Source organism: Arachis ipaensis, chromosome B06 (genome assembly GCF_000816755.2).
Source record: "Arachis ipaensis cultivar K30076 chromosome B06, Araip1.1, whole genome shotgun sequence".
NCBI lineage: Eukaryota > Viridiplantae > Streptophyta > Magnoliopsida > Fabales > Fabaceae > Arachis > Arachis ipaensis.
Window position 1 is genome coordinate 97,795,481 of NC_029790.2, and position 24,161 is coordinate 97,819,641.

The 24,161-nt window shown below is 38.0% G+C and overlaps 1 protein-coding gene across 1 annotated transcript; it reads right to left on the bottom strand.

Annotated features, from left to right (window-relative positions):
* On the bottom strand, positions 12,607-16,876 carry LOC107648312. Its single transcript, XM_021105571.1, has 6 exons — positions 16,655-16,876; positions 14,184-14,321; positions 13,389-13,494; positions 13,226-13,297; positions 13,072-13,130; positions 12,607-12,954 (listed from the first exon to the last, which is right to left on the bottom strand). The coding sequence occupies exons 1-6, from the start codon at positions 16,874-16,876 to the stop codon at positions 12,754-12,756; spliced, it is 798 nt and encodes a 265-aa protein (XP_020961230.1). The 3' UTR covers positions 12,607-12,753.

Here is a 24,161-nt window from a genome sequence, read left to right on the forward strand (position 1 = left end):
ATGGGATTGTGTGAAAGAGGGGTGAAAAGAAGTGAGTGGAGGTAGGTGGGGATCCTGTGGGGTCCACAGATCCTGAGGTGTTCAAGGATTTACAACCTTGCACCAAATTAGGCATGCAAAATGCCCTTGCACACAACTCTGGGCGTTCAGCGCCAGATTGGTGCTTGTTTTGGGCGTTGAACGCCCATTTGTTGCCCATTTCTGGCGTTGAACGCCAGAACCATGCTTGTTCTGGGCGTTCAGCGCCAGCTCTTCTCCAGGGTGCATTTCTGGCGTTCAAACGCCCAGATGCTGCCCATTTCTGGTGTTCAGCGCCAGAACCATGCTCTGTTCTGGTGTTGAACGCCCAAAACATGCTTCTTACTGGCGTTTAAACGCCAGTAAGGTCTTCCTCCAGGGTGTGATTTTTCTTCTGCTGTTTTTTATTCTGTTTTTAATTTTTCTATTTTTTTCGTGACTCCACATGATCATGAACCTAATAAAACAAGAAAAACAATGAAATTTAGATAAATAAACATTGGGTTGCCTCCCAATAAGCGCTTCTTAATGTCAATAGCTTGACAGTGGGCTCTCATGGAGCCTCACAGATGTGCAGAGCTTTGTTGAGACCTCCCAACACCAAACTTAGAGTTTGGATATGGGGGTTTGACATCAAACTTAGAGTTTGGTTGTGGCCTCCCAACACCAAACTTAGAGTTTGACTGTGGGGGCTTTGGTTGACTCTGCTTTGAGAGAAGCTTTTCATGCTTCCTCTCCATGGATGCAGAGAGAGATCCTTGAGTTGTAAACACAAGGTTATCCTCATTTAGTTGAAGGATTAATTCTCCTCTGTCCACATCAATCACAGCTCTTGCTGTGGCTAGGAAGGGTCTTCTAAGGATGATGGATTCATCCTCTTCCTTTTCCAGTATCCAAGATTATGAAATCAGCAGGGATGTAAAGGCCTTCAACCTTTACTAACACGTCCTCTACTTGTCCATAAGCCTGTTTTCTGGAATTGTCTGCCATCTCTAATGAGATATCAGCAGCTTGTACCTCAAAGATTCTCAGTTTCTCCATTACAGAGAGGGGCATGAGGTTTATCCCTGATCCAAGGTCACATAGAGTCTTTTCAAAGATCATGGTGCCTATGATACAAGGTATTATGAACTTTCCAGGATCCTGTTTCTTCTGAGGCAATGTCAGTTGATCCAGATCACTTACTTCATTGGTGAACAAGGGAGGTTCATCTTCCCAAGTTTCAATGCCAAATAATTTGGCATTCAGCTTCATGATTGCACCAAGGAACTTGGCAGCTTGCTCTTTAGTAACATCCTCATTCTCTTCAGAAGAGGAGTATTCATCAGAGCTCATGAATGGCATAAGGAGGTTCAATGGAATCTCTATGGTCTCTAATTGAGCCTCAGAGTCCTTTGGTTCCTCAGAGGGAAGCTCCTTATTGATCACTGGATATCCCAGGAGGTCTTCTTCCTTGGGATTCCCGTCCTCTCCTTCCCTTACAGGTTCGGTCATTGTAATTAATTCAATGGCCTTGCACTCTCCTTTTGGATTCTCTTCTGTATTGCTTGGGAGAGTACTAGGAGGGATTTCAGTGATCCTTTTACTCAGCTGGCCCACTTGTGCTTCCAAATTTCTAATGAAAGACCTTGTTTCATTCATGAAACTTACAGTGGCCTTGGATAGATCAGAGACTAAGTTTGCTAAATTAGAGGTATTTTGTTTAGAGTTCTCTGTCTGTTGCTGAGTGGATGATGGAAAAGGCTTGCTGTTGCTAAGCCTGTATCTTCCACCATTATTAAAGCCTTGTTGAGGCTTTTGTTGATCCTTCCATGAGAGATTTGGATGATTTCTCCATGATAGATTATAGGTGTTTCCATAAGGTTCACCTAAGTAATTCACCTCTGCTATTGCAGGGTTTTCAGGAAAGGATCTTCAGATGGAAGTCCATGAAACTTGCAGTTCTGCTGCATCAGAGAAACTAGCTGAGGTTTCAGCTCAAAATTGTTTGCTCCAATGGTAGGGATGGAGATGCTTCTTCCATGTAAATTGGAATTTGGTGCAGTAAAGTCACTAAGCATCCTCCTTGCATTATTATTATTTTCGGCTACCATCTCTTTTTCCTGTTCGAAAATTTCTGAAAGGTGCTTGCTGGATTGTTGTAATTTAGCTTCTCTTAATTTTCTCTTCAGAGTCCTTTCAGGTTCTGGATCTGCTTCAACAAGAATGTTCTTGTCCTTGCTCCTGCTCATATGACAAAGAAGAGGGCACAGAAAAAGAATAATAATAATAATAGTAGAGATCCTTTATACCACAGTATAGAGGTCCCTGTGTAAGTGGAAGAAAGGAAGAATGGATAATCCAAACACAAAGGTGATGATAGGAGCAGAGGTGTGAGATGAAGAGAAGTGTTAGTAGATGAATAAATAAATAGAAGGAGATGGGAGAGGGAGAATTTCGAAAATAATTTTTTTGAAAAAGAGGTAGTGATTTTCGAAAATAGTTTTTGAAAAAGGTTAGTAATTTTTGAAAATTAAAATAAAAAATGAAAATAATTAGTTAATTAAAAAGAAATTTTGAAAAAGGGGGAAGATATTTTCGAAAATTAGAGAGAGAGAGAGTTAGTTAGGTAGTTTTGAAAAAGATAAGAAACAAACAAAAAGTTAGTTAGTTAGTTGAAACAAATTTGAAAATCAATTTTGAAAAGATACGAAGATAGGAAGTTAGAAGAGATATTTTAAAATCAAATTTTTGAAAAAGATAAAATAAGAAGATATTTTTGAAAACATATGATTGAAATTAGTTTTGAAAAAGATTTGAATTTTAAAATCACAATTAATGACTTGATTCATAAGAAATCACAAGATATGATTCTAGAACTTAAAGTTTGAATCTTTCTTAACAAGTAAGTAACAAACTTGAAATTTTTGAATCAAAACATTAATTGATGATGTTATTTTCGAAAATTATGTGATAAAAATAGAAAAAGATTTTTGAAAAATGTTTTTAGAATTTTCGAAAATAACTAAGAAAAATGAGAAAGATTTGATTTTTGAAAAAGATTTTGAAAAAGATGAGATTTTTAAATTGAAAATTTGATTTGACTCACAAGAAACAACTAAATTTTAAAAATTTTTGAAAAAGTCAAATCTAATTTTCGAAATTTTAAGAGAGAAAAAGGGAAAGATATTTTTTTGATTTTTTGAATTTTTATGATGAGAGAGAAAAACATGAAAATGATGCAATGCATGAAAATTTTTAGATCAAAACAATGAATGCATGCAAGAATGCTATGAATGTCAAGATGAACACCAAGAACACTTTGAATGTCAAGATGAACATCAAGAACTTATTTTTGAAAAATTTTTGATGCAAAGAAAACATGAAAGATACCAAACTTAGAAATTTTGCATGTATGGACACTATGAATGCAAAAATGCACATGAAAAACAAGCAAAGATGCAAAACAAGAAAACATCAAGATCAAACAAGAAGACTTACCAAGAACAACTTGAAGATCATGAAGAACACCATGAATGCATGAATTTTCGAAAAATGCAAGATGAGCATGCAATTGACACAAGACTCAAACAAGAAACACAAAATATTTTTGATTTTTTTGATTTTCTAAATTTTTTTTTCGAAAACAAAGGAGAAATTTTTGAAAGAATTTTTTTTGAAATTTTTGAAAACAAAACAAAAAGAAAATTACCTAATCTGAGCAACAAGATGAACCGTCAGTTGTTCAAACTCGAACAATCCCCGGCAACGGCGCCAAAAACTTGATGCACGAAATTGTGATCTCTGGTAATGGCTCCAAAAACTTGGTGCTCTAATTTCAATTCATAATTTGCCACAACTTCGATAGAACTAACCAGCAAGTGCACTAGGTCGTCCAAGTAATAAACCTTACGTGAGTAAGGGTCGATCCCACGGAGATTGTTGGTATGAAGCAAGCTATGGTCACCTTGTAAATCTCAGTCAGGCGGATATAAAATAGTTATGGAGTTTTCAAAAATAAATAATAAAGGAAGTTAAAGATAGAAACACTTATGTAATTCATTGGTAAGAATTTCATATAAGCGCATGGAGATGCTTTCGTCCCTCTGAATCTCTGCTTTCCTGCTGTCTTCATCCAATCAGTCCTACTCCTTTCCATGGCTGGCTTTATGTAAGGATGTCACCGTTGTCAATGGCTACTTTTAATCCTCTCGGGAAAATGGTCCAAATGCTCTGTCACAGCACGGCTAATCTTCTGGAGGCATCACCCTTGTCGATGGCTGCATCCTATTCCTCTCTGTGAAAATGGTCTGATGCGCTGTCACTGCATGGCTAATCATCTGGAGGTTCTCGATCATACTGGAATAGGATTTACTATCCTTTTGCGTCTGTCACTACGCCCAGCACTCGCGAGTTTGAAGCTCGTCACAGTCATTCAATCCTCGAATCCTACTCGAAATACCACAGACAAGGTTTAGACTTTCCGGACTCTCATGAATGCCGCCATCAATCTAGCTTATACCACGAAGATTCCGATTAAGAAATCCAAGAGATAATCATTCAGTCGAAGGTAGAACGGAAGTGGTTGTCAGGCACACGTTCATAGGGAATGATGATGATTGTCACGTTCATCACATTCAGGTTGAAGTGCGAATGAATATCTTAGAAGCGAAATAAGATGAATTGAATAGAAAAACAGTAGTAATTTGCATTAATCTTTGAGGGACACCAGAGCTCCACACCTTAATCTATGGAGTGTAGAAACTCTACCGTTTGAAAATACATAAGTGAAGAAGGTCCAGGCATGGCCAGGAGGCCAGCCCTCAAACGTGATCTAAGATAGCATACAACTGATCAAAGATGTCTCATACAATAGTAAAAGTCCTATTTATAATAAACTAGCTACTAGGGTTTACAAAAGTAAGTAATTGATGCATAAATCCACTTCCGGGGCCCACTTGGTGTGTGCTTGGGCTGAGCTTGAAGTCTACACGTGGAGAGGTCATTCTTGGAGTTGAACACCAGCTTTTGTGCCAGTTTGGGCGTTGAACTCCACTTTGCAACTTGTTTCTGGCACTGGACGCCAGAATTGGGCAGAGAGCTGGCGTTGAACGCCAGTTTACGTCATCTAAACTTGGGAAAAGTATGGACTATTATATATTGCTGGAAAGCCCTGGATGTCTACTTTCCAACGCAATTGGAAGCGCGCCATTTTAAGTTCTGTAGCTCCAAAAAATCTATTTTGAGTGCAGGGAGGTCAGAATCCAACAGTATCAGCAGTCCTTCTTCAACCTCTGAATCTGATTTTTGCTCAAGTCCCTCAATTTCAGCCAGAAAATACCTGAAATCACAGAAAAACACACAAACTCATAGTAAAGTCCAGAAATGTGAATTTAACATAAAAAATAATGAAAACATCCCTAAAAGTAACTAGATTCTACTAAAAACATACTAAAAACAATGCCAAAAAGCGTATAAATTATCCGCTCATCATACACCCTCCTCAACATCAATTTCAAACTCCTTAGAAGGGGGCTCTATGACTTGAGTTTCCCATGGAGGTTCCGCATCTCCCAAGTCTTCAACTACTTCTTCCTCTTCAACGATCATGGCTTCCTCCAATTGTTCCAATACAAAGTCGTGCTGCTCACTGTCCACCAGAGTTTCTAGTGTCTCCTTCATGCTACGTTCTTCAATAGATTCTCCACATAAAACCGTGGGGGTTCCTTGAGTGTTCAGATGTTGGGAAGCTAATTGATTTACTACCTCGGTTAAGGCAGTCACTAATTCCAGTACATTCCTTTTCATCTTCGCTTGCCCTTGAAGAAGACCACGAAGGATGTCATCCATTGGAGATTGGGGTGGATATGAGGGTTAATTATTTTGGAGAAAGGGTTCATAATAGGAAGGTGGTTCTTCTTGATAAGGATATGGAGATGGTGAATATTGAGGTGGTGGTTCTGGGTGTGGTTCATATGGTGGTTGGTGTGGTGGATACAGGTTAGGGTCATATGGTGATGTTTGGTGGTAAGGGGCTTGTGAGTATGGTGGTTCAAAGTTGTGTTGAGGAGATGGTTCATAAGCATATGGTGGGGCTTGTTGGTAACTACAAGGGGTTCCACCATAGTCATCATTTTGGTATGCATCACAGAATGGTTGTTGGTTATAGTGCATTGGAGGGGGTTGTTGCCAAGAGGGTTGATCAAATCCTTGTGGCTCCTCTCATCTTTGATTCTTCCAACCTTGATGCCTATTTTCATTATAGTTTCCATTCCTTACAACAACATTGGAACCAAACTTAAAGCGATGGGGGTGAGAACTCATAATAGCAAATAAAAATTAAAAACGAAAATAAAAACAAATTTAAATTAAAAGGTTATTGAAATTTAAATTTTTGAATTTGAAAATTAAATTTTGAATTTTGAATTTTGAAAAAGTCAACAATATAAGATAAAGATTTGAAAAAGATTTAAATTTTGAAAATGTTTGATTTTTAAAATTTTAAATTTAAATTTTGTAATTTGAATTTTGAATTTTGGAATTTAATTGAAATTTGAAATTTGAATTTGAAATAAGATAAGATAAGATTTTGAAAAAGATATGATTTTTGAAAAAAAAATTTGAATTTTGAAATTTAAAACTAAGATAAGATAAGATAAAAAAATTTTAAAATAAAAATCTGAAATTTTTTTTATAACTAAATAAAAACCAATAACTTCTTAATTTACGAAAAAGCAAAAATAAAAACAAAAATAAAAACAAATCAAAAAGCAAATATTTACAATAACCAATAATAAGGCACACGTTTACAATTTCCCGGCAACGGCGCCATTTTGAAAGAGCGAAACTCTCGCGCGATCTAGAATTTTCACAAATAAATTTGCGTTGTAAGTATAGCTTCTAGACCGACAAGAATTCGTTTCTTACAAAAGTTTTTGGTTGTCACTTAAGCAAACCCAATAAAAATTTATAACCGAAGTATTTAAACCTCGGGTCGTCTTCTCAAGGAATTGCAGGGAAGTATGACTTATTATTAGCTATGAAAAAGGTAGAATTTTGGGTTTTTGAAATAGGGAATAAGTAATTTGAATGGCAAGAAAAATAAATAAATAATTATAAAGTAAACTCTTGGCAAGGTATGAGAATTAGAAGTCCTATCCTAGTTATTCTTATCAATGGTGATGAGAATTATATTTTGCTTCCCACTAAGTTAACCTTTGCTAAACAAAGGAAGGTCAAGTGGACTAATCAATTTTGATCCTCATGTCCTAGTCAATTCCTAAGGAAAGAATAGAGTTATTGGAATTCAAATCAATTAGCAAAAATAACAATTATCAATCACGATGAGTTTGATAACTCAAGAGTCTCCAATTAATCAATTAAAGCCAAGAATATAAAAGGCTAAATAAAAATAATAAATCTGAAATACCTCAATTGCATTAATAATAGAAAATCAATCTAAACATAAAGAGTTCATAAACTAAATTGATAAAATAAATAAAAGGAACATTGAACCTGTAATGAAGATAAGCAGCCCTAAAATTGAGAGAAATCCTAATCCTAATCCTAAGAGAGAGGAGAGAACCTCTCTCTCTAAAAACTACATCTAAATTATGAAAAGTGAATAATGGAAGACATGTTGTTGAATGGATGCATTCCCCCACTTTATAGCCTCTAATCTGTGTTTTCTGGGTCAAAAACTGGGTCAAAAACAGCCCAGAAATTGCCCCCAACAATTTCTGGTACGTACAGGTTGCGGGAAAGTGACGCGGAAGCGTCGTCCACGCGTTTGCGCGGATTGGGTTTTTGCCAGGTCACACGTCCACGTGATCCACGCGTTCACGTCGCCTAGCTTCAAGGAAGCTATGACAAATTATATATCGTTGCGAAGCCCCAGATGTTAGCTTTCCATCACAACTGAAACTGCGTCATTTAGACCTCTGTAGCTCAAGTTATGGTTGATTTAGTATCAAGAGGTCAGGCTGGACAGCTTTAGCAGTTCCTTCAGATTCTTGTATTCCTTCCATTTTGCATGCTTCCTTTCCATCCTCTAAGTCATTCCTCCCCTATAAACTCTGAAATCACTTAACACACATATCAAGACATCTAATGGTAATGAGAGAGGATTAATATTAGAAAATATAAGGCCAAAGAAGCATGTTTTCAATCATAGCACAAAATCAGGAAGGAGAATGTAAAATCATGCAAATAGTATGAATAAGTGTATGAAAGATTGATAAAATCTACTCAATTGAGTACAAGATAAACCATAAAATAGTAGTTTATCAGCACCCTAAACAAGCCACCCAAGTACCCACGGGTAGGAAGGTTCACGAACTATACGCCACTTGCGGCGCCTATAGTAGAAGTCTACAACAAATTACAGACAAGGGAATCCCGTCCAGACCTAGGCCATTGAAGGAAAGAACGGGAGGCAACAAGAGCTTTTACTGCGATTATCACAAGGGGTTTGGCCATAAAACCCAAGACTGCTTCGACCTCAAGGATGCCCTGGAACAGGCCATAAGAGAAGGAAAGCTGAGTGAATTCTCCCGGCTCATCAGAGAACCGAGGAGGCGGGAAAGGGAACACTCTGAGGAAGATCGGAGCCGAACTATCAAACCAAGGCAAGAACCCACAGGGGATGCCAATAACCCCCCAACTTTTGTGGTCAACATCGTGGTCGGGCGCGACAGCCCCCCTAAATCCAAGTCGGCAGCCAAAAGGGACACCCGAGTACTCTCTATCTCGACAGATGGCCCCGCCCCCAGCAAAAGGCATCCCACAATATCATTTGGCCCAAAAGATAAGTGGTTCAATAACCTCCCCGAAAACCCCCCATGGTAGTTACCGCGATGGTCGGGACATGACTAGTCAGGCGTATCCTCGTCGACACAGGAGCAGATTCAAACATTTTATTTAGAAACGTGTTCGACGCCATGGGGCTCAGGGAATCCAACCTCAAGAATCACCAACATAGAGTCATGGGACTAGACGATAACTACATTAAACCCGACGGGACAATCTCTCTCCCAATCTGCCTAGGAACCAGTGATGCCAGGAAATCGGTTATGGCAGACTTCGTAGTCCTTAGAGACTCCACTGCCTACAACATCTTCCTAGGAAGAAAAACTATCAATGAATTCTCAGCTATAATATGCACCAAGTTCCTAACAATGAAGTTCATAATGGACAAGGGAACAGTTGGTTCCATAAGGGGAGACCTAGAAACGGCAGTCGCTTGCGACAACGCCAGTCTCTTCTTAAGGAAAGAATCTAAGAGGGCAGCCGGCGTGTTCCTGGCAGATCTGGATGTCAGGATGGAGGACAAGCCAAGACCAGAACCAGAAAGGGACATGGAAAAGTTCCAGATAGGAAAAATGGCAGATCAGTTTACCTTCGTAAATAGAAACCTGCCCCATGAACTTAAGGGCCCCCTTATAAAGATCGTGAGGGCAAACGGCGACATCTTCGCATGGACCCCATTAGACATGCCGGGATTGGATTCTGAGGTCATGTCCCACCGGCTAGCCATAAAACCTGATGCCAAACCGATAGCCCAGCGGCGAAGGAAGATGTCCCAAGAAAGGGCTGAAGAAGTCGCCAAACAAATAGCAGGATTACTAGAAGCAGGGTTCATTAAGGAACTCGAGTACTCGACATGGCTGTCTAATGTCGTCCTAGTCAAAAAAGCCAGCGGAAATTGGAGAATGTGCGTCGATTACTCCGACCTAAACAAAGTGTGCCCAAAAGACTCCTTTCCCCTCCCTAACATTGACACCTTGTTTGACTCGGCGGCAGGATATCGTTTTCTCAGCTTTATGGATTCCTATTCTGGCTATAATCAGATCCCAATGCACCGACCTGACGAGGATAAAACGGCATTCATAACACTAGGGGGCACTTTTTGTTACAAAGTAATGCCCTTTGGACTGAAGAACGCAGGAGCCACCTACCAAAGACTAATGAGAAAAGTCTTCCACGACCTCATCGGCAAGTCGGTAGAGGTTTTCGTTGACGACATCCTGGTAAAAACAGCAGAGTCGAACAAGCTAATAGACGACCTCTAGGCTGTCTTCAAGGCACTAAGGAAATTCAACATGAGACTCAACCCGCTTAAATGCGCATTCGCCATGGAAGCAGGGAAGTTCCTAGGATTCATGATAACACAAAGAGGGGTAGAAGCCAACCCGAATAAATGTGAAGCCGACCTCAAAATGACAAGCCCTGGGTGCATCAAAGATGTACAACGACTCACCAGGAAGCTCACGACTTTGTCTCGATTCCTCAGCACCTCGGCAGAAAGGGCCATCCCATTCTTCAACCTAATGAAAAAAGGGATCGCCTTCGAGTGGACCCCGGCATGCGAAGAAGCGTTCAGCCACTTCAAGAAGATACTCTCGGAACCTCTCGTACTCAGCAAGCCTAGAGAAGGGGAGCCCCTATACTTGTACTTGGCTGTAACCACGCAAGCAATAGCGGCAGTACTGGTCCGAGAAGAGGACAAAACTCAGCGCCCAATATACTTCATCAGCAAAATACTCCAAGGAGCAGAGACGAGGTACACCAAGTTGGAAAAGCTGGCCTACGCCCGACTGATCTCATCCAGAAGGCTAAAACAATACTTCCAAGGGCACACAATAATCCTGAGAACCGACCAGGCCATCTGACAAGTCCTCCAGAAACCCGACCTGGCGGGAAGAATGATGGCATGGGCGATAGAACTCTCTCAATATGATTTGCAATATGAGCCCAGACAGGCAATCAAAGCCCAAGCCATGGCATATTTCCTCGTAGAAGTCATAGGAGAGGCTCCCGACCCACCGAACACACGGTGGAAACTCCACGTTGACGGAGCATCCAACCAAGCATTTGGAGGGGCCGGAATCATCCTCGAAAACTCGGCAGGAGTAGCCTATGAACAATCCATCAAGTTTGACTTCTCGGTCTCCAATAACCAGGCCGAATATGAGGCCCTGATAGGGGGACTGATACTAGCCAAAGAGGTCGGGGCGTCTAGGGTGGAAGTCAGCAGTGATTCTCAGGTTGTCACCTCCCAGGTAAATGGCAGCTACCAAGCTAGGGACGCGCTGCTACAAAAATACCTGGAAAAGGTAAAAGAACTATGCCAAAGCTTCGAAGAAGTCACAATCCAGCACGTCCCCAGAGAAAGAAACGTCCGAGCCGACCTCCTTTCCAAGCTAGCAAGCACCAAATCCGGGACAGGGAACAGATCCCTAATCCAGGGGCTAGCAACTGAACCTGCAATCGTCATGTGCACAGCCCAGGTGCCGAACCTCCCCTCATGGATAGACCCTATTTTCTGATATATGGAGCATGCAAAAACACCCCCAGATGAGAAGGAGGCACAAGCTATTAAGAGAGAAGCTCCCAAATATAATTTTCTCCCAAATATAATTTTCTAGTTTTATATCTGTGTTTAAAAGAGACTGATAACCTTCATGACCACCCCAGAAAATATAATTTTCTCCCCCCAAATAATGTGTCACCTGCAAATTAAATTAGCCAAATGGATCTTTCTTCTACTACTGCTACATTCAATTTATACACACAAATGTACTTCCATGGCTTTTTCACTTGAACAGCAGCATATGCATACATCTGTAATTCGGAATTATCAAAACAACTCAATTTGTTTGCCATCAACTCAGCATATATAATTGGAATAAATTAAAGATCACATATATAAGATATATACCTAGTAGCACCACCATGCATAGAGCGAGAATACATGAATAATTGAGTCATTCCCCATAAAACTTTCTTGTTGCTCTACATTATTAAATAAAGGGTAAAGTATACTGTTTGTCTTTGAAGTTTGGTAAAAGTTTTAAAAATACTCCTAAGTTTTATTTTGTTTCAATTTTGTCCCAAAAATTTTTGATTTGCATCAAATATACCTTCGACGGCTAAATTTTTAAAAAATTTAAGATCAATCTGACAATAATGCATAAAAATTATGCTTGATTTGCTTGTGTTGAGGGTTGTTCTTATGAAATTGTTGTTGAATTGTCTTAAATTTTTTGAAAAATTAGCCAGGACGGACCGGCCCACTTTGCCACCCCTAATCACTTCATCCAAATTTTTATTAGCTTCCTATGACAAACTCAACAGATGCAATAATTAAAAGTAGAGCATTATCAATTAATCGAGTACAAAATATAACAAATTTAAAAGATTGAGTGATCACCTTCAAAGTTTGTCCATCAGGAGCTATATCCTATCGTGGAAGCACCAAAAATTAACCCTAAATTTGTCTATAAACTCAGTTTGTTCTTACTGTGTATACTAAGTAATCTTATATGCATTAGTTATTATATTATATATTAATGCCCTAAATCATGGCATAAGAGATTCGTGAAATCATATATTTAAATGTAAGAAATTAGTGTATACCAAAATAAATAAATAAATAATTATTTTTTTGTTTTGTGCATGACCACTGGCTAGTACAGAAACTTCAAAACAGGCATCTCATTAAATGCCAAAGCCAGAATAATTTTGTTGTCAATCATTAGTCCATTACTTGGTTATCAAGCTGAGCATATATTTACTATTGGTTGGGTTTGACTAGTTCACTTTTGTACATTGTGTTGGATTCTTGGACATCTACTTGCAACTAAGATTACCACTGAGATGTCCTTCCTCTGTTTTCCTTATCTCCCTCTCCTAATTATCTTCATCCTTCCTTTATTGTTCTATCCATCCTACACCGAGTAAAAACCTTAAGTAAAATCAGTGGAAAGAATACAGGATTGCAGTTTCGGACAAATTACCAAGGCTGAGTTCAATGCCTGGCTTTGGGCCCGACACATCAAGCCCACAAGTCTTGGCACGATGATTCACAGGGAGATCCCCAGGAAGATGAATTGGAGGTTGTTCAGGTAAAGGTTTACCAAGAGCGAATATTTGAAGTTGATGTTGCAGTACAAATACCTAAACAGGAAAAAGACACCATCCACGAAGAACAGCAATTAAGAATAGTCCACCGGTATTGGACATCTGTATATTAATCTGCATTTAAAATAAATGAACATAATATAAAGCACAAACCTTCACCAACTCAAGCATTCTTTCTCCGGCAACAAATGATGATTCATCTGGAACATCAACTGTAGAAAAACACACAGGTCATTTAACTACTCATGCTTCCTTTCATTACAGCAACCAGGCAAAGGAAGTTTTTTTTAAATAGATAGAGGCTTACCTTCAGAAGAGAGCTTGTGTGGTGGCAAAAGCATGCAAGTCCATTCTTTCCGAGGAGATGATGACTCCATTGCTACAGTTTGAAAATTTTCTAGATCAAACACATAAGTAAACTCTTGAACACTACAATAATTAAGCAGCACAATAAATTATATGAAATTCACCTCTTTTACACTTTCTCCACTCTTCACAGAGAACAGTAACAAGAAAGTCGGACCAAATACCTCTAGCCTCCTCCATAAGAGCAGAAGCACAACTATTGTATGAAACCTGCATGAGTAATTTCATCCGGAAATGCATACAACACCACAGATGAGATGAAATTAGTATATCCCTGGGGCATATATCAAATCTTTTCTTTTTTACCCTTGGTTCATATATGGATTTCTACAATCATGGTTCTAAATGCGGGTTCAATATCAAAGACAATGAGAACATAGAGCAGTGCTCACCAAGGCATGGTTTATCAAAAAGTGCAATATTTCAAGAAACCCTATTATTATTTCTACTTAATATTCTCCTATTTACTTGTTTCAATTTCTATTTTCTTCAGCATGCAGTATCCTGTCCTTTATACCAGTCACTCACATGGGAAAGATAAATTCATATCTGTACTCATGTCATGTACTAGTTCGTCATTAATCACTTAAATCATTGGTACAATTGCATGGTAAAGAATCCCATTACTATAGATTAAAAACAAAAATAATTTCATCATAACGTTTGTAATGCACGCTAGACTACTAAATAATTTTGTATTAGTATCTTTCTCAAACTACTCAGCTTCCTTTAAAGCTCTACTGAATTAATGTTTCAAAGTAGTCTAGAAACTAGAAAGTGACTAGTGGTACTTTAATATGGCAAGCATAAATATCAGTTCAATTTAAAAAGCAAAAGTGAAAAACTTTTATATATCTGTAAAACGATATGCAAATTACTGGAGAAGACAATTTATATACTTTCAGCAATTCAAGGTAGTTGTTGTTAAACTCTGACTCACTGTAAGAAAACAACTGGCGTAGAAGCCAACCACCATCCCACAGTGTCTCTGCAGATATAATAGAACAATAGAAGAGGTTAACTAATGCATCAATCACCTGAAAATACACCATACATAAACATAGAAATTAAAATTTTATTTGGATTTGAATAATGTGCCTAACAGTAATCCATATGAACTTTAAAACGGTCTACATAAACTATTCCAAAAATAATAAACAGAGTAAAAATTATATCATAACAAGAACATACTAGAGAGAAAGATTTACCTAAAATTTGTGTACAAGTGGACTTGTTCCCACATCAATAGGTTGAGACGATACTTGATAAATTTTAATTTTATGGTTTATCTTGTGCTTAATTTAGGGGATTTTATCACCATTTCTTACATTTATTCAATGAAATAGCATGATTTTGTAATTCTCCCTTAATTTGTGTTTAAGTGTAAAAACATACTTTTTAGGCCTTTAAATTGGTAATCTTAATTCACTTTAATTCCATTTGATGCCTTGATGTATTTGTTGAGTGATTTCAGGTTCATAAGACAAGTATTGGATAGAAGAAGTGAGAAGAAAAGCATGCAAAGTGGAGAATGCATGAATAAATGAGCATTGGGAGATTTGAGGGCTACGCGCACGCGTCATCCATGTGTACGCGTGCGTTGAAGATTTGCAAGCAACGCGCACGCGTCACCCATGCGCACGCGTGACGCTGATCACGTGACCTCATTAAAGTGAATTCGTTAGGGGCGATTTCTGAGCTTCCCAGGCCCAAATCCAACTCATTTCTGAGGGTATTTCATGCAGAATTCAAGCTAGGGCAAAGGGGGAGCACTTAGTTGTAGATTAGGAAGCATGTAGTTAGTTTCTAGAGAGAGAATCTCCTTCTTCTCTCTAGAATTAGGTTAGGATTAGGCTAAATTCTCTTAGATCTAGGCTTAATTTTTTGTTTTCATCTTGTTTCCATTTCAATTTCTTGTTGTTACAGCTATGCTCTCTTAGTTTTCTTGTCAATTTTCCCTTTGATGTATCTTTTATGTTGTTGCACTATTGTTGGATTAGGATTTCCTTTTAATGCAATTCATGTTTTATATTCCCTTGTTGTTTAATTGAATTGTTGTTAATTCTTTGCAATTGGGTAGTTGTAGATTTAATATTCTTGTTGTCATTTTATCTTACTTTCCTTTTGTGCCTTCCAAGTGTTTGACAAAATGCTTGGTTGGTTGTTAGAGCAGATTTTTGAGCATTCTTGGCTTGGAAAGAGGAATTAGGCAATCTTGAGTCATCAATATCCAACCTATGTTGGTGATCTAGAGTTGTTAGCTAGTATTGTTTTCATTGACTCTAATCTCTTGCTAATTCAATTAGTGAATTGATTAGTACTTTTGGATTGAGATTAGCTAGTCCTATTTGACCTTCTCCCTATGTGAAGATAACATTATACCTTCTTCCATTGTTGGAGATGACAAAATAGGATAAATTCTTGTTCATTATTGTTATTAGTGACTAGGATAGAAAGCCTATGATCTCAACACTTGCCATGAATGTCTCTCTTTATTAATTGATTCCTTTAATTGTTTGATTTACATTTCTTGCCATTTATTTCCTTGCCCCTTTTATAAATCAAACCCCCCGTATTCCCTCATAGCCAAATTGATCACTTCATTGCAATTCCTTGTGAGACGACCCGAGGTTTAAATACCTCGGTTAATTGTAATTGGGGTTTGTACTTGTGACAACCAATCTTTTTAAATTTGATGTGAGAATTATTAGTTGGTTTGGAGCTATGCTTACAACGAAGTAATTCGTTTTCTATTAAGAGAAATTTCTAGACTATCAATAATTCTTACTATCAAGTTTATGGCGCCGTTGCCGGGGAATTGCAATGGTGCTATGTTATTGGCTATTGTATATATGTGAATATTGCGAATATGTTTGCCTTTTGTTTCTTTGTTAGTTGTTGTTAGTTTTAGAACTTTGTTTTCTTTGTTTGTTCTTAGCTTTTGTTTTTTGTTTTCTCTTTCACTATGAATTCTCATCCTTTTGGCTATAAGTTTAGCTACAATTATGTTGCAGGAAATGAAAGCTTCAATGAGGAACCACATTGTGGAAATGGATATCAATTTAGGGAGGAGCCACATGCTTATGGGCAACCTTCATGGCAACACCCTCCTCCAATCTCTCACGGCTACAATCCACCCCCATAATGTACATAATTATGACCCAAACCCTCAACATTGTTGTCCTTCATACTCACAAGCCTCATACCACCATTCACCCTCATATGACCCTAACCCATATCCACCATACCAACTCCTATATGAGCCATACCTAGAATCACCATTCCAACACCAATACTCCCAAGAACCCTAATTTCCATACACACTACCTCAAGACTTTTACCAATATGAACCACCTTCCAACTACAATACCCTTCCATCAAACAATGAACGCTCTCTTCCACCACCTCCAATAGATGAAGGTCTCCATGCCCTCATGCTAAAGCAAAGAGATCTTAGATCTCGTATCCTAAGGCAACAAGAGGAGACGGAAAAGTAATTCAAGGAGGTAGAAGCCAAGATTGTTATCATGATGGAAACCGTTAGCAACATGGTCTCATCCCACATAAGCTTGCGCGACCAAGGCACTCCCATTGTTGAATGTGGAGAAGCAACCAAGGAGCTTAGTAAGGGAGTGAACTCTGAGCTTCAAGGTGGAGAAGAAGTTAAATCAAGAATTACAACAAGAGGAGGGGTGGAGATTATTGAAAGAGAGGAAGTGGTTGAAGATGTAGGAGATGTTGAGTGCAAGGAGGAACCTAGAGTTGAAGAACCCTGTTCCATGGAGTTTGAATTTGGTGTTGAGGAGGATAGTGCACAACCTCCAAGACACAATATGATTGAAGAATTGGAAGAAGTGGGGCAAGCATCAAGTTCCCCTATTTATGATGATTCCGCATCAATATATGATTCTTTTGAGTTTGAGGAATCCTTCCCCATTGGGCTTGGAATTGATGATGAGATAGATTTCACTAAACCTCCCATCTATAATTTGAGTGATGGGGAAGAGCTAGAGGAATTTGGTGAGGAAGAACTTGAACTTGAGGAAGCTTGGCAAGAGGTAGAGCTTGAAGAACTTTGCCAAGTGGTGGAAGCCTCTAGAAGAGGATGGACGGGAGTGGAGCATGCTTTATCAAGATCGTTAGGAACCCTTCTACCTAAATTGCCATCTCATCCTTCATTTGAGTGGGTAAAACTTCTAACTCTTAGTTTTATTATCCCATTTAAATATGGTATTCTTGAGATGGATGTCCAACTTAGGGCGCTTTGTGGAATTAAGCATAAGAGAAGAATGTTTAGTAGTTGGCGTTGTAAGTCTAGGCTCACTATGGTTGGAAGCTCACAATTGAGGAGCATGGATTGGTGTAGTGCTCAATTGGATGGGTCTAGGAGGATTGCTTGGTGCCTTAGTGAGAATTCGACCTTCTTACCACCCGGAGAGGAATACCGTGATCAAGTTGAAGACGGGTGTAAAAATAAAGTATAGGATCCCGATTTACAAGGAAAGGATCAACTTTGGGAGCCTATGGTTTGTGAATAACTCCATCAAAGCTTGAAGCTATTGACTTTGAATGATGGAGCTTATTGGAAGTCCAAACATTGGTGGATGTTCAAGGATAGATTCAAGCACAAGCCACCTTGATGGAGAGCTCTCCATAAGTCTAACTTAAGGACAATAAACAAAAGTGTTAGGTGGGAGACACCCCACCATGGTAACATCTTTCCCTTTTTCTCTTTTGTACATATTGGTAAAATAGGTTTAATTTCATGTTTAGTTTAATTTGTTGAGTTTATTTGGGAGTCTAGTAGGTTAAATAAGGTTATATGGTGTTTTGGTAGCTGTTTGGAGGTTTGGAATGCTTGGTTTGGTGCAAGAACTTAAAAAAATTTTGAAAAACAGAGCATCATGCCACGCGTACGCGTGACCCCAAGTTTTTTTCGCTATCCACGGGTATGCCTCATCCACGCGTACATCCAATATTTTCACCCCCATACAAATTCCAGAGAGTTGTGCGAGTTCTGGGCTGGGATTGTGCCTTTGGCACAAGCCAACCCATGCGTACGCGTCACCCCACGTGTATGCGTCGCCTCTCTGAATAACCCATCACGCGTACGCGTGACTCACGCGTACGCGTGACTCACGCGTACGCGTGACTCACACGTACGCGTCGAACCCATTTCACCATACCACGCGCATGCGTCATACCACGCGTACGCATGGGTTGCTGATGTGAGGACAGAAGTCGGCTAATTTAGAAATCAATATAGAGAATGTGTTGAGAGTATAGTTCTTAACCAACTAAGATCCGCCTTGATAATTTAGAAAAGTTGTCACGAAATTTAGAAATAAAAATACTGGGAGTATGAGTCCCAGGTCGTCTTCCAACGAGTTGCAGGAAAGGGTGCTAACTTATTAATCAGGAATTTTCCGAGAGAGTTTGAGTTTGGATAATGAGTAATTAAATAATTATAAATTAAAGCAATAAAACTAAGAATGATTATTAATATATTAATAAAAAACCTTGACTGGGGGAATGATTAATTGGGAGTTCTATCCTTATTGGGATCTCTTAAGTGTAGTATCAAAAAGGTTGTTGTTTTCACTTAGTTAACCCTTACTAAATAAAGGAAAGTCAAGTGATTGAGCTAATCCTTATTCGCAAATCCTAGTCCTCTCCCTTGGGAAGGTCTAGCGTTAGTAAATACAGAACTAGCCAACAACTTCCAATTTAACCAATACTTAAGTCTTCCAACTCAAGTGTCTCCTTCTAATCAACCCCCATGTCATGTTTGGGAATCTACTCCATTGACATTAATATAATACTCAGAAAAATATAAGAAGAAGACATAATAAATTAAATAAAATAAAATAGAGATTGAAAATTAATTAAAAGTAAAAGTAATCCTCTTTATCAATAATCCATGAAAATAATCCAATTGTAATTCTAAATAAAGTAAATAAGGATATGGAAGAGTAAGGTACAAAGTGAACAAACTAGAATAATATCTTCAACGGAGGTAATGACTCTTCAATATCTAAAAGCATGAAATAATGAATGAAAAGTGAACCTAGAGGGAAAGTAATCCTCTCTAAATTCAGATCTAAAAACCTAAAAACTATCTTAATGTATCTAAAACTGTATGTCTATTATGTCTAAGATGTGTGTGTTGAGTCTCTGCATGTTTCTTGGCTTTATTCTGTGTTTCTGGGCCGAAAACTAGGTTAAAACGCGGCCCAAAATCGTCCCCAGCGTTTTCTGTTAATTCTGCAGATCGCACAGGCCACGCGTACGCGTCGTCCACGCGTTCGCGTCATTCAGCAATTTTTCTTGTCACGCGTACGCGTCGTCCACGCGTTCGCATCATTCGTGCAGACTCCAATCCGCGCGTACGCGTCAGGCACGCGCTCGCGTCGCTGCGATTTTCTCCTTTCCGCGCGCTCACATGAGCCATGCGCGCGCGTTAGTGTGCACTGGTCATCTCCTTAGTCTTCCTCTCCATTCTCTAAGTCATTCCTGCCCTATGAAGCCTGAAACACTTAACACACGGATTATGGCATCGAATGGTATAAAGGAGAATTAAAATATACTAATTAAAAATCTCTAGGAAGTAAGTTTTCAACTATAAAACAATACTAGGAAGGAATTATAAAATCATGCAATTAGTATGAATAAGTGGGTGAAGACTTGATGAAACCATTCAATTAAACACAAGATATACCATAAAATAGTGGTTTATCAGTTGCCCTGCATTACCCATCTTCTTTTCTTCTCTTCTTTCCATTTCTTCCCTTCTTCTCTCTTTTCATCTTTCCTTTCCCTCCTTCAACCATCATCCGACACTACCAAACACCATCTATCATCATTTTCTTTAGTTAGTAGATAATTAGCTAGTTTAATTTTTGTTTATTTTTCTGTTTTTCATTATAAGTGTTGGATTATTAGTTTGTTTGCTATTCATGGTTGTTAATTGCCATTGTTGGATTCTTTGTTGAGGTTACACCTTGTTACTTGGTTTTGAACTTTTCATGCATAATTTTATGAATACCAAGTACATGTGACATTTCCTTCAAGCACCTTAACGCTTTGAATTGCATGTTTTGGCCACCATGCATTCATCATCCATTGTTAGGCGATTGTACATTATCAATGCATTTTTTTAGGTAATGCTTGTTATGATTGATCTTTATTTACATCACCTTTTTCATGCATGGAGATTGGAATTGTGAAATTGGATCATAAGCTTACCCAAGTGACATATTTTTGAGCTTTCTAAGCTTTGTGGACCATGCTTGCTATGTGATTGATATTCACTTCTATATCCTTTTTCCTAAGTTCCATAGCATCCATGTGTTCCACTCCTATGTCACATAGGTGTTGCAAACAAACTTCAATATGTGTCATTGATTGTTGTGTAAGTTTCATATACCATTTTGTTCACTAAGTTTACTTGCACATCAATCAATGTCCATTCATTATCCAATTTTACAATTGCTTGATTGTTGCTTGAATGCTTTTATGCTTCTTCACTACTTGTTTGTATCTTAACTTACAAGTATTTTAAAGTATTTCAAGTACACTAGAATGAGTGAAGTGCACATTTCTTTTTGTTTAATTGTGACATAGTTTTTTATGCTAGTGTGTGTGCTCTAAACCGCATGCAACTTAGAACCCACACACTATTCTTTAATGTCACACTAATTCACTCACTCCATTCTAGTGATTCTTACCTCATTCTAACAATGTATGCTTCCTTGCTTCTGCATTTACCTCTCTTACTATCCTGTCTCCTATTTCCAGGATGATGCATCATAAGCAAAAATGGAAGCGGGAGAAAGAACACGCAGCAGCCGGTTGATCTACCAGCTGAAGGTGGCAATTCGGAAAGTCGCCGTACCCCCTTGCTCATCTTTGAATGCACCGAGGACGGTGCAAACTTTTAAGTGTGGGGAGGTCGTCCGACCAGTCGGTGTTTTTGGGTGACAAGTTTCTAATCCCAACACTTTTGCATTTCATTCTTATGTCTTTTTAGAATTTTTAGTTGCATTTTCTTGTTTTGCATCTATATATAATAAGCTTAGCTAAAATAATAAAATTTTTCAAGAAAATTTATCTATAGGGCACCCCAATTGATTGAAAATTTTTTTTTTAGAACTTGCATGAATTATACACATTGTGAAACATGTTTTTTGAGTTAAGAACACAAAGATTTGAGCCTAATTGTGTGGTTACTTCATATAACCACTTATTTTTATTCTTGTGTGCATTATTCTCTTTCCATGATTGTAATTTTTGATTTGTTTGATTCTTTATGTCCATTATTTTGTGTATGAATGCACTTATATGATTGAGGCCATTGTTTCAAATAGCTCACTTACCCAAATAGCCTACCCTTTTATCTTCCATTGTTAGCCAACTTTGAGCCTATGCTAAACCCCTTTTGTTCTTAATTTTAGCACATCACAAGCCTTAAAGCGAGAAACAATAAATGTCCCTTGTTCGGATCTTTGATTAGCTTAGGCTAGTGAGAGTGTTTATCATTTGAGTATGGAAAACTTAGGACATTGGTTGAGGTAAAAGTGTATTTTGTATTTTTATTGAAAATCATGGGATTGGGTACATACTCATACATTAAATATGTAAAACCATATGCATTGATGCTTTTGTGTGTATTTTAGTTTGAAAAAAATGAGAAAAACAAAAAAAAAATAAAAAGAAAAAAAATAGAAAAAGAAAGAAAAAGAAAAGCAATAAAAAAGGGACAAAATGCCCCAAAGTAAAGTTCAATAAAAATCAATGCATATGTGTGGTGATAAAAAAAGAGAATGCATGAGTGTGTGAAAAAGTGAAGAATGGGTAGTTAGGTTAGCATTTGAATTGTATAGATTTTCATAGATTAGGTGGGAAGTTTAAGCTTATCAAAGATTCAAATTCTAGTCCACTTAACTATATACAATCCTACCTTGACCCTAACCCCATTACAACCTATGGAAAAGTCCTCATGATATTTGTATGCATGCATGAAATAATTGTTGATTGTTAGATGAAAAACAAATCTTGGAAAGCATGATCAGGGAAGAATTGAGTGAATCAACCCCATACACTTGAGTGACTAGAGCGGATACACATCCGGTGAGGGTTCGATTGCTCAGTTACATACTTCCACCCATGATCATCCTTTCTTACAAGTTTGTGAAATATTTTTAATAACTCAATTCAATTGTGGGTTGATTTGATTGCTATTGCTTTAGCCCTTGTGTTCATATATGCTTTCTTGGGGATTGATTTATTTTGACTAAGTGGTTGCATTCATTTAGATAGGTTGCATTGAATAAATGTTGATACCATTTGCTTCTTTATTGAGTTTAGCATGAGGACATGCTTGGTTTAAGTGTGGAGAGGATTGATAAACCCCAATTTTGTGGTTTATCTTGTGCTTAATTTAGGGGATTTTATCACATTTTCTCACATTTATTCAATGAAATAGCATGGTTTTGTAATTCTCCCTTAATTTGTGCTTAAGTGTAAAAATATGATTTTTAGGCCTTTAAATTAGTAATCTTAATTCACTTTAATTCCATTCGATGCCTTGATGTATTTGTTGAGTGATTTTATGTTCATAAGGCAAGTATTGGATGGAAGAAGTGAGGAGAAAAGCATGCAAAGTGGAGAATGCATGAAGAAATGAGCATTTGGAGATTTGAGGGCCACGCACATGCGTCATCCACGCGTACGCGTGCGTTGAAGATTTGCAAGCCACGCGCCCTCATCACCCACGCGTACACGTGAGAAGGAGTTTCGGCCAGCGATGCGCACGCGTCACCCACGCGCACGCGTGACGCTGATCACGTGACCTCATTAAAGTGAATTCGCTGGGGGCGATTTCTGAGCTTCCCAGGCCCAAATCCAACTCGTTTCTATCCAACTCATTTATGAGGGTATTTCATGCAGAATTCAAGCTGGGGCAAAGGGGGAACACTTAGTTGTAGATTAGGAAGCATGTAGTTAGTTTCTAGAGAGAGAAGCTCCCTCTTCTCTCAAGAATTAGGTTAGGATTAGGCTAAATTCTCTTAGATCTAGGCTTAATTTTTTGTTTTCATCTTGTTTCCATTTCAATTTCTTGTTATTACATCTATGCTCTCTTAGTTTTCTTGTCAATTTCCCCTTTGATGTATCTTTTATGTTGTTGCACTATTGTTGGATTAGGATTTCCTTTTAATGCAATTCAAGTTTTATATTCCCTTGTTGTTTAATTGAGTTATTGTTAATTCTTTGCAATTGGGTAGTTGTAGATTTAATATTCTTGTTGTCATTTTATCTTGCTTTCCTTTTGTGCCTTCCAAGTATTTGACAAAATACTTGGTTGGTTGTTAGAGTAGATTTTTGAGCATTCCTGGCTTGGAAAAAGGAATTAGGCAATCTTGAGTCATCAATATCCAACCTATGTTGGTGATCTAGAGTTGTTAGCTAGTATTGTTTCCATTGACTCTAATCTCTTGTTAATTCAATTAGTGAGTTGATTAGGACTTTTGGATTGAGATTAGCTAGTCCTATTTGACCTTCTCCCTATGTGAAGATAACATTATACATTCTTCTATTATTGGAGATGACGAAATAGGATAAATTCTTGTTCATTATTGTTATTAGTGACTAGGATAGAAAGCCTATTATCTCAACCCTTGCCATGAATGTCTCTCTTTATTAATTGATTTCTTTAATTGTTTGATTTACATTTCTTTCCATTTATTTTATTGCCCCTTTTATAAATCAAAGCCCCCGTATTCCCTCATAGCCAATAATTGATCACTTCATTGCAATTCCTTGTGAGACGACCCGAGGTTTGAATACTTCGGTTAATTTTCATTGGAGTTTGTACTTGT